Genomic DNA, 12099 nt, shown 5'->3' with positions numbered 1-12099 from the left:
AAATATTTCCTAGCATGTCACTAATACGCCTATGTATGTTCTGAACATGTACATAATCGACCTATAAATTAATTTTTTTAAATACCTGAATAAATTTTTAAACAACAATAAACACACACACACTTTTACTTTAGCATATTCAGAAGTATTTTTAATTAAATTTTTTCCCATGGTAAATTTTTTACCGTGAATAGCTCTTCTTTTGCGGGCAGCCTGCCCAACTTGAAGTCCACTTATAGGCATTCCATATAGGAAGCGCTTAACGTGCTCTTTACATGCAGTGCACTCTAACTTTTTAGCATACTTTTAGGCGAAAAATATCAATCACACTTCCATTTTTGCAGATATGGAACGCAACTGGATTCACATTTTCAACAACACGCAATCACCAATAGAGCGCTGGCAGAGCCAAAGCAATGCGCCGCAGCAAAGAATTCAGCAACAACAACAAACAATACCGCAAACGCCCTATACACCACAGCAATTGCAGCAAATATGGCGACAACAACAAATCTTGGCCACCGACTTGCGGAAGCCAATCCCCAATAACAACAACAAAAATAACTATAACAACATGCCACCATTGCAACCACAACAACCAGCACTCTACTACAACAATTACAATAGCAATAGAGAGAGACAGATGCAGGCTCAACCATCGTCACTGTCAGCACCCAACTTAGCATATCCCTATAACAGTGGCGGTGATGGTGGTGGTGGAAATACGTTCACCTATGTGCCAGTGCCATCGTTGTCCACCCTAGTAAACAACTCGAACGTCGAGCAGTTCGACATGATCAATCCATCGCAACGCAACGCCCGCACCTTTGGCTTCCTTAGCGATTTGTTTTCGAGCTTTGCGCCGTCATGCGTCGATCCGTGCACCATAGAAGCCTACAATCAGAATCGTTGTTGTATTGTTGTAGTTAACCCTCCGTCACCCGCTTGCTGCCAGTACCCGGCACCACGTCCATTTCCACCGGTCAGCCCACCGCTATCGCCGCTACCACCGCAGATAGCGCCGCCTCCCATGCTACCACCACCTAGACCGCCAATCAGCTGTTGCAACACCTGTAGCTATGGTTTTTATGGTCCACCGCCTTGTCGTTACTACTGGGGTGGAAATGGAGGAGGAAGAAATTTGTATGGTGGTAATCCAGGTGGTTTGATTATCGGTGGTGGGTTGAATAATTTAGGCTATGGAGTTTTAAACACCGGACAGCTGTTGAACTACTTTCCCCGGCAATCGTTCTTCGGTTAGCGTATTAATGCACTTTTTAGTTTAATTAATTAATGAATTATAAAATTTATAAAGTTATCCCAATGCATATTCTATTCTGAAATATTAATGTTGGCAATAAGATAATTTTTCCTTTTTTTATCACTTTTATCAAATTTTTATTTTTCAAAGTTTGTTTGGGGCAGAAAACACTTGTTGCCTTCGTAGGCAAACAGTTTCGGTCGTTTGCCTTCCTTATCCAATTTAGAGAAGTTAGTTCTATCGCTATTCCATTTCTTCTCCAACATCAGATTAAAGTAATGCTTATTACAATGGAAAATACTGGTTCCGCGATAGGATTCATAGTTTACAGAGTGCGAAGAACCATAGTGAGAAGAATTCAGAGGGTTCTGACAACAGAATACTGTTCACCGGTTGTCGCGAATTCGAAAGAGTCAGCTGATTTACTAACGTCTCTTGGGATGTGATGACGGTTATTTTATGGCAAAACTGAGATTGTGATGGTGAAATACGAAAAAATCAACGCAGTCAGTCCTCAAATTACTTTGTTGCCATCTAATTACGCGACCGTAAGAATACGTGTGAAATGTGCCGAAAGAATTCTGCTGCCGAAACATCGATAACGTGGCAGCCGGGCAGGTTAAAGTCGTCGGTGAAATTTTAAGCAAAAATTACTACATGCAAGATATAATAGTCTCCCCGCAGTAGTGATATTCCTAATCACCATAGTCGTAGAAACCGTCATTCACAATTGATCATTCATCGTGATGCCTAACAATAACCTTGACTTTCTCGGGCGATGGTGGAGCTATCGATTTTAGAGTTGTTTGCTTACTAAGCCGCCACACATTCACATCACTCAGTTATAAGTAATTGACCTTAATCTGTTTTCGTCTTAAACGAATGCGGCCCGGTCTTAAGGACTTCAGTAAGTACTTATCAGTTGTCTGTTACCACTCCCTAATCTCAGTCTTTATATATCATTGTCACTTACATCCTTCATTGAGTATTTCGGTGAGCTTCTCTTGCCATTTGCGTTGTGGGTGTTGATATTTTTCCCCGAATAGCGTGCCTACAGTTTTATGTCGCCTCCGAGCGGCAGGTGACCTTTTTATGAGGAGCATTTCCGTAACAAAAATATACTCGGAATACCGACTTTGCCTAGCAAGTGGCAATCTCTGTTAGAATATACTTTTACTATAATTTCGTGTTGCATGCCTGGGATTACAGACCGATAGCCTTCAAGCATTTTATCGGGTAGTCGAAAAAGTATTTTCGTATTTTGTCAATAGATGTCGTTGGAGTCATCTATCTCCAGTGCTACTAATCACATTGTGTCATATCATATGGTGTTAGAAAGGTGACATTTTAAGCTTCATTCAACAAAAAAAAAATTAAATTCGGAGTACTTGAAAAAAAGTTATAGCTGTTCGAAAATGAGTGAAAATAATGAAGAAATTCGCTATATTTTGAAATTTTTGTATAAAAAAGGAAAGAATGCCACGCAAGCCAACAATGAAATTTGTGAAGTTTACTTAGACAATGCTGTATCAGTTCGTGTAGCACAACAATGGTTCGCTCGCTTCCGTTCTGGAAATTTCGATGTGAAAGATGCACCTCGCTCCGGTCGACCTATCGTTGAAAAAGTCTATGAAATTATGGAAAAGATTGACGAGAACCGTCCATAAGCTGCCATGACATCGCCAAGGCACTAAACATTCACCATCAAACGGTTTCGAACCATTTAAAAAAGGCTGGTGACAAAAAGAAGCTCGATGTTTGGGTACCACATGAATTGTCAGTGAAAAATTTAATGGACCGAATTAACATCTGCAATTCTTTGCTGAAACGAAATGAAATCGAACCATTTCTGAAGCGAATGGTAACAGGCGACGACAAATGGATCAAACACGACAATAATGTGCGAAAAAGATCATGGGGCAAGGGTGGTGAAGCTCAACAAATGGTCGCAAAGCCAGGATTGACACCTCGAAAGGTTATGCTGTGTGTTTGGTGGGATTGGAAAGGAATCATCTACTATGAACTGATCCAGCCTGCTCAACTATTGATTCTACACTTTACTGTCAACAACTGATGAGATTGAAGCAAGCAATAGAAAAAAAACGGCCAGAACTGATCAGCAGAAAGAGCGTCGTCTTCCATCAGGACAACGGTAGGCCACACACATCTTTGATGACTGGGCAAAAACTGCGAGAGCTTGGCTGGGAAGTTTTGATGCATCCACCATATAGCCCTGACCTTGCACCATCGGACTACCATTTGTTTCGGTCAATGCAGAACTCTCTTAATGGAGTAAAGTTGGCTTCAAGAGAAGCCTGTGAAAATTACTTGTCACAGTTTTTCGCCGAGAAACCACAAAAGTTTTACACTGATGGAATAATGTCTCTAGAAGAAAAATGGCAAAAGGTGGTCGACCAAAATGGTAAATATTTGGTTTAATAAAGTTCATTATAAATATAAAACAAATGAGTTGAAGTTTGATTAGAAATACGAAAAGACTTTTTCGACTACCCAATATTGTTAGCGTCTATATTTTCCAATATTTCGTTTTAATGAAATGCTAATTTATGTCAGCTGCAAAACAAGCGCTTCAAAACCGGTTGAGTTTTTCCAATATAGCGAAGGCACAACACCAGAGCTCGACTTCCTGGCTGGTTTTTTGTTGTTGTTGATACCCAGACTATATTTCCGTACTATCGTTTGGTTAGGTAGGACAAAGTTCTCAACTGCAAGGGAGCTTTGTTCTTAGATACACCTAGACGACGCAATCAAAAAAGTTTCATACTCAAGGCGACTGTCGTACACGGTACAAGTGGTCCCTGCTGTGCTTTTAATAAAATATACCTGTAATTACAATAGAAAATTAGACCTCGAGCAAATTATTAATTTCCCGCTTTTATGAAAACACAAACACACGGAAATTACGTTATTTTTGTTTATATATTCTCGGGGCCTGACGACACAGCGATTTCGGAAGCCGCAATCTCTTATTTTATCATTCTTGGTCTTTAAATCCAAAGTAGAGGTGCCATATCCATAACGCCATAAATTTGCTGCAATCGACTAGAGGTGCCATTTCATAATTCTGTAGTCCTAAGCATAACCATGATCTGTATCCTGTGGGGGTGACTGTACGAGTATTCACGAACGGACGACAAGCACTAACGCGTAAGGTAAAGCCTTAAGACGAACCCAAACAGACGACAAGTCGATATCGAGTAACGAAGAATTTTCCGATGCCCCACTGCTCGCAAAGCAATCAGAGAGGAACCTAGAAGCAGGTACCTGATGTACCTCAAAGGCATAAACACGGCTCCACCTTGATGAAATGCTTTTAGCAGTCCCAGGGTGGTATCAGCTGACAGGAAGGGAATGTTATAGGGTCAGTGGGTGCATGCCCCACTTACCACCGGTGTGATAGATAGCACCTTTGATGATGTTTCTGACATATTCGATTTTAACCTTCTTTGAACAAAAAAAAAATAACCATAACCATAGAGACCAATGGAATTTTGCTTTTCGCCGTAACCATAACCAGTTGCATGGTGTTGCATTGTGATTTGTTGCATTGTGGTATACATGTTGTTGTCTTTGCTTTAGTTGCGGCATTTCGAAATGCACAAATGTTATAGTATGTAAATATCAGTTGCTATGGCTATGGCCCCAATAATTTATGGCGTCATATAGTTATGGTTAATACCACGGTTAAGGTTATGGCGTTACACTCTACTAGAGGTGCCATCTATTTTGCTTTTTGCTTAATTCTACCCACTCATTTCACCTGTCCTCACACACTCTTCCGTCGTTGTTCTGGCGGCAACGAAGTAACATGAGGGATGGTTGCGTTATTTTTTTGTCTTATATTACCAAAACAATTTCAGACAAACCGCTGCCATAACCCATGTGACGTCTACCAGTAAGAAGATTCTTTAAATTCGCCTTCAAATTCGGCGACATTGGCCATACCTCTGAAATATTTTTAACAAGTGTGTGAACCACTAGATTCTAAAGAAAGCAGCCTTTTCAGAACCACCTGCTATCCGACTGCTATGCGCTAAGCTCTATCACATCATCAAAATAGAGCGATAGGATTTACATGTGCAACTGAGCATTATTGGAATCGTCAATCGAATTAACGTTAAACCACAATTAATGAATTAAATGAATTTGTAAAAGTTAAATGGAAAAGAAGTTCAGTAAAGACTTTCCATATACAAATACTGCGTTTGATGTATGTAAATGAACAATTGTCTTACTGAAAAAATTTTTAAATTATTCAAAATATTTCTTTCTTGCAATATGGCACCACCCGTCTAGTCTGGGTAGTGTCAGTTTCCGTCACCCAATGACCTAAATATCAAAAGTCACATCTATTGCATCTGCCTAGAAATTCAAAGTAGAGAACAAAAACAACTATCACAGCAATTAAGTGCTATAACAAAGTTTTCATTGAGCCCTCGCCCCTATTCGCATGGCCAGTATAAATGTCATACACGACAACAGTTGCACCCCACTTATACACACACATTCAGACACAAAATCACGTACTAGGACGAAAATGTGCAAAAAGTTCTTATCGCCAAGTTGACGCCAAGCGTCAGCCAAGGCCATCAATGAGAGGAAAAACACTACAAAGCCATGGAATGCATGCACAGTATGCGATACTCGTAGGTGTAATTCAAGAGCCATTGTTGCGCTCGAAATGAACCGATTACAGTGATTGCGAATACGACTGAAGCTACATTGAGGATGAAAAAATTACACAAAAACAGAAGATTATAAACTGAGCAGAAAAAGAAGATTCAGTTGTTTGAGAGCAGAAAAAAACACTAAAAGTGACAAACTGAACTGCAGCGTTGCTGATAAGTTTACTTCAGCGGGAGACACATAGGCCCTTTCACAAAAATTGAGCTTCACATCTGAATTAATTTTCTGAAAGAAAAATGCGTTCTAAATGGGTTTGAGTTCAAGCTCACAACGAAGTATGTACAAAGTAAGTGAGTTAGCTGGTTCTGAAATTTGTATGACTACGCACACTTTACCTTGAAATTCAAGCTCGAGAGATGGCGTACTTTTCATGCATTTGCTTGAACATCCCATCATTTCTGACTGAAAAAAAAGAAAAAATTCATTACGGCCAAAAATCTCGCGAGATGTCGGTATGAGAAAAAGGATACCAAATTTGGAAAAATCTTCTGATATTAGCAGGCCTTTTATAGCTGGTAACAAGCATTTCGTCACAATTGCCGTCTCATTAGGTAGTATCATCTGGAAGACCATGGTGAAAATATACATATGTATATAGAGGTATGTCAGAATCAGATCGTAAATCGGCTGACGTCACATTGGTCATAACAGTAGTTTGTTTTCGAAAAAAAACTGAGAATGTGTAGGTGATATACGAAAAAAATCAAGCAATATGAGGTGTTACTTATGAATCCTGCTGACGAGTCCTCGGAGACGTGGCAGCCAAAGTTACTCGCTCAATTTCGTTTTTCACGTTAGCTGAAGGCCAAACCTGTAAGGCAATTCATCAACCTGAAGCGATCCGTCAATTGTTATTTTTGTCTACATATTTGCCGTTTGCTCTAACTATTGTGGTATTCACATTAAACAGCTGTTTTCTTCCATTTATTCAAACTGATAGAGAGTGCCTTTTCAAACAATATTAGCTTGGGGAAAAGAAATCCATTGTTTTAGTGCTCGATATCTCGATCAAAAAATTTAAAGCTTATGCTCGTTATGCTTGACATTTCACTCTAAATGAATTTTCTTTACTGATTTTGGGTCCATTCAGTTATGAGTAACAGGGTGTTAGCAATGGAAGTCAACAAAAAGAAAATTCGATACATTTTAAAGATTTTCTTTGAAAAAGGCGAAAATGCGAGCCATCCGCTGAAATTGCTAATGGTGTTTAGGGTGCCTATACTGTAACATCTAATGTGCCATTTTGGTTCCGTTGTTTCCGTTCAGGCATTTTTGATGTTAAAGCAAATGTCGATAAAATCTCACAAATAGTCGAAGTTGACAGCAAATTAGTGGGCGTAGCATCGCCCAGGATCTAAAGATCGAACATCAAACAGTTTCAACAATTTGCGAAAAAATAAAGCATTAATTTTTGGTGCGTGATTACCATTCGGAAGTCGGATTACGTTGGTTCAAATCTCCGTGAAGCACAAAAATGAAGAAAAAGTTTTTTCTAACAGTGGTCGCCCCTCGGCTGGCAATGGCAATCCTCCGCGTGTATATCTACCGTTCGGAGTCGGCTTAAAGCTGAAGGCCCCTCCATTTGTGGAACAACATCAAGACGCACGCCTTACGTAACAGGAGGAGCTCCGCCAAACACCTAAACGAGGGTGTAAGCACCTTTTATATATGTATATACACATACATAAACTAATTATAATGAGCCAAAAACGCAATGAAGAATACGAAAAAAACCATCTAGCCATGCTTTTAAATTCAATTTTGGGTGTTTTTTCCACTTATATTTGCGCAAAGTAAGTAGAATAAAATATCTATTTATTTGAAAGTAATGTTTACTTAATACTTTTTGCATATTGCTTTAGGATGACATCGACATAACTCAATCCAAAATTACTTTTGCAACTTGCCACTCCACTTGGGACATAGGACATCTCACCTTTGCGCAAAACATGGAACGGTAGCCACAAGATATATACTACGACTAACGGAACACTGGTTCATGGATTTTACCTATAGCTCACCTACGGGTCCAGTTGCGAATAATCGCACTACATCTAGAACTTGGTAAGATATGAGGGTTTTCCAATAACAGGTGAATGGATTGCGCTATCGAGAGATGATTAACGATTTTTTATGACTAGAATTGCACGGTATTGATTTGGACAACGTTTATTTTCAACAAGACGGCGCTACGTGCCACACAAGCAACGAAACTATTGATCTTTTACGGGAAAAGTTTCCGGACTGTGTTATCTCTCGAAGAGGTGATCACAATTGGCCACCGAGATCTTGTGATTTAACACCTTGTGACTTTTTTCTTTGGGGCCACGTGAAAGCGAAGGTCTACGCCAACAGCCCAGGGTCGATTCAAGACCTCAAAGATGAAATTCGTGAGCCTATCGAGGACATAGGGCAGCCAATTTGCAATTCGGTTATGGAAAATTTCATGAAAAGCATACTGTCCTGTAAGCGTGGTCGTTGTGAACATTTGCCGGATGTTATTTTTCACTATTAACGACATACCTTCCTTTTTATAATGAAATAAACATCCGATCATTTACAATATATTAAAAAATAACATTTTTCTTTGAATAGCAAAATAACACCTCGTATTAAAAAACCCTTTAGTAAAAGCAGAATTTCGAATTGAATAAGCTAGAAGATATAAGATTTACCTGTTTCTCAGTCGAAATTGCTATTATTCTGGAACATCTAAGTTGACTGCCGGAATAGTTTCTGGAGCGGAGCAAATGTCGATCCGCTGCTTGAAGGCGCAATATCAGACAGAGCGCAAGTCATAAACCAAATACTCGCATTACATATTCGTGTTTTGTTTTTCATAAGTTTTTGGTAATGTAATTTCACAGTTTTAATTCAAACTACTAAAACTTGTTTTCTCGTTTGATTTAACTACACCAAAATTGTTGTCGTTTACTTATTTACTTACTTAGGTGGCCATAACAACTCGTTACCGAGTTACGGCCGACCTCACTAGCTCTCTCCAGGCGCCTCTGCTCCGCGCGCACCTTCTCCAATTCTGTACACCAAGCGAGCTTAGGGTTTCCTCCAGCTGGTCTTTCCACCGGAGCAATGGTCTTCCTCTGCGTCGGCTCCCTTGGACTTCGCCTTCGAACACCTTCTTTGCTGGAGCTTCTTCATCCATACGCACGACATGCCCTAGCCAACGTTGGGCGTTGAATGGCGATGCGTTGAACTACGTCAATGTCGGCGTAGAGCTCATACAGCTCGTGGTTCATTCTTGAACGGTAGTCTTCGCCAACGCGCACAGGACCGAAGATCTTACAAAGAACTTTTCTCTCGAACACCCCAAGAGCGGCTGCATCACTTTGTGACACTACCCATGCCTCTGCGCCATAAAGCAACACGGGTATGATGAGCGTCTTGCAAAGTGTCAGTTTGGTCATGCGAAAGAGGGCTCGACTACTCAATTGCTTACTTAGCCCATAGTAACACCTATTAGCAAGACTCATTCTCCGTTTGATCTCCAGGCTGATATCGTTGTTGCTGTTAACGGCGGTGCCAAGATAAACAAACTCTGGCACAACTTCGAAAGTATAGTTGTCCGCAATGACGTGCGTTCCTACACGCCGTGTGTTCCGCGTTGTAGACAACATATACTTCGTTTTACCCTCGTTCACCGCCAGACCCATTCGTGATGATTCCTTCTCGATAGCAGAAAACGCAGCCGTGAAATCTCGCTTACAGCGGCCGATAATGTCAATGTCATCGGCGTACGCAAGGAGCTGGACACATTTGTAGAAAATAGTGCCATTACGATGCATACCTGCTTTTCGGAGCACCCCTTCCATCACAAAGTTGAAGAGGTTGCATGACAGTGGATCGCCTTGTCTGAAACCTCGAACGGTACTGAATGGCACGGAGAGGTAATTTTCTACCTTGACGGAGATGGTTGTGTTGCTCAACGTCATTCTGCAAAGCCGTATGAGCTTCGCTGGTATATCGAACTCAGACATGGTGGCGTAGAGGCAATCCCTTATCGGGCTATCGAACGCAGCTTTATAGTCGACAAAGAGATGATGGGTGTCGACTTGCTTTTCATGGGTATTTTCCAGGATTTGGCGTAATGTGAAAATCTGGTCGATGGTGGACTCACCACTTCTGAAGCCGCACTGATAAGGCCCGATCAGTGTGTTGGCAAACGGCTTAAGTCTTCCACATAAGGAAAAGACAGGATCAAATCCAGGGGGCTGTGTGTCGACTTGGATAAAGCAAGTGACAAGAATAGATCCCTGGAGTTTGCCATGTTAAACCCAGTCAAGGCCGTTGCCTTGTATTGCTAAATCCCATACATCCCATTGTTGTCGTTTAGTTTGCGATAATCGACTTATTAACCAAAACAACTGTCTTATTGGTCTTATCGATTTTGTTATGAAATGCGGTTAACCCATTTTCGGCAGCTGGTCGATTTTTCGACCACCAACTTCGGACTCCAATATCTCAGAAAGTAAATGTAAATTTATTGATCAGTTTTCACTAGTTTTAAATTTGGAATCTAGTTAATTTCCAGAGCATAATTTTTTAAGAAAAAAAGGTTCAGGGCAGATTTTTGTAAAAGAATGAAATTATCACTATTTTTACATGATTTTTGTGCAGATGAAAAAATAATGAAAAACAAAAAAACTAATAATTGTTACTAATTTATTGGGAAGAGAAAAGATGAAATTAAGAGAATCAAAAAAGTAACATATCGATATTGCAATAATTTTTACTGTTTCATGGACGTAAACTTTAGTGGTCGAGAAATCGACCGCTGGCCAGGAACTGTCATGTAGGATAGAACAAAATCTAGCAATATTTTTTTCTTATTGAAAGAGATGGAAGTGAGTATCTTTGTGGTATAGGAAAGGTACTACCCCTGCAGGGAAAATCACTACTAGTGAACCAAAATTCTAGTTCAGCACTAGTACCTTACCTCCAAAATCGAACTAGTTCTCATTCGTCTAATATCGAACTAGGGCGGAACTATCCTAAAAGGGATGCAGCGGTGGAATGTTGGTATTTCGCTAAGATTTTTAGTTGTAGAGTTCTTCACTTGAGTAAATCGGATTTTGCCCGTCCCATATGGCGAAAACCCAGAGATTTTCAATACACAAGGACGGCAATAAATGTGGAAGCAATCAAATTGGAAGAAATGTTTTCTGAAATTGGTAAGCAATCAATCCTTTTTGTATACGTATATAGGTATAATTGCACCATTTTGTATGCTCAAAATCCCCCTATGATCTCTTTACATTGTTTTTTGATAATAATATTATCACAAATATTACCACTTTCACGCCAATCGAAATACGTAGGTTTATTGGAATATTGTACCAATCGGGGTATCATACTTTGCCACACATTGACCACTACCTGGTCTGTTCGACCGGACATGGGAGTTCCAATTGTCAAGCAGGCTATGAGTCGTAATTGGTTTAAAAAAATTAAGCAGTTTTTCCATCTCGCTGACAACACGAATTTAAACGCAGCAGACCGTTTTGCAAAGGTTCGTCCTATTACTGACGCTCTCAACAAAAAGGGAAAGCCAATCCGGTTTGGGTTTAAAACATGGTGCTTGTGCTCTGAAAGTGGGTACTTATTTCCTAGTTCATTGTACGGGGGAGCAGCAACCCCTCACGATAAAACTATTGGTCTAGTGCCACATCATTTTCTTTGATAATTTTTTTCTCTTCATACCATCTAATGTGCCTTCTGAATGAATGTCGATTTTTTGCAACTGGTACTATACGCGAAAATAGAACGGGCGATTCTCCTTTGAGAAATTTAAAAAAAGAAATACGAGGATCATTTGGAATGATAATGCTGTAGTCAATGTTATAACTAATAAGTCCACAATCAATCCAATTATTAGCACTAAAAGATATTGTCGGAAGAAAAAACAAACTATCACTATCCCGCAGCCAAAAGTTATTCAAGAGTATAATCATAGCATGGGTATGTATGAGAGGAAAAAAATGGTGGTGGCCAATATGGATAAATGCTCTTGGTAACGCAATGGTCAATGCATGAAAACTTCATTGTATGATGGCAAAAATTGAAATTGATAAAACCACTGTCACAAATTGATTTTCGTTCCAAAGTCACAACAG

The 12099-nt window shown here is 39.9% G+C and overlaps 1 protein-coding gene across 1 annotated transcript; it reads left to right on the top strand.

Annotated features, from left to right (window-relative positions):
- Positions 1 to 346: 346 nt before the first annotated feature.
- LOC129238276 (uncharacterized) lies at positions 347 to 1261 on the top strand. Its single transcript, XM_054873315.1, has one exon. The coding sequence runs from the start codon at positions 347 to 349 to the stop codon at positions 1259 to 1261; it is 915 nt and encodes a 304-aa protein (XP_054729290.1).
- The last annotated feature ends 10838 nt before the right edge of the window (positions 1262 to 12099 follow it).

The sequence above is a fragment of the Anastrepha obliqua genome, chromosome 2, assembly GCF_027943255.1.
Source record: "Anastrepha obliqua isolate idAnaObli1 chromosome 2, idAnaObli1_1.0, whole genome shotgun sequence".
Lineage (NCBI taxonomy): Eukaryota > Metazoa > Arthropoda > Insecta > Diptera > Tephritidae > Anastrepha > Anastrepha obliqua.
The sequence above is the reverse complement of the archived record's forward strand: the minus strand, read 5'-3'. Positions and strand labels throughout refer to the sequence as shown.

Coding starts and splice junctions, on each gene's coding strand:
- LOC129238276 (XM_054873315.1), top strand. CDS start 347: ATGGAACGCAACTGGATTCACATTTTCAACAACACGCAATCACCAATA.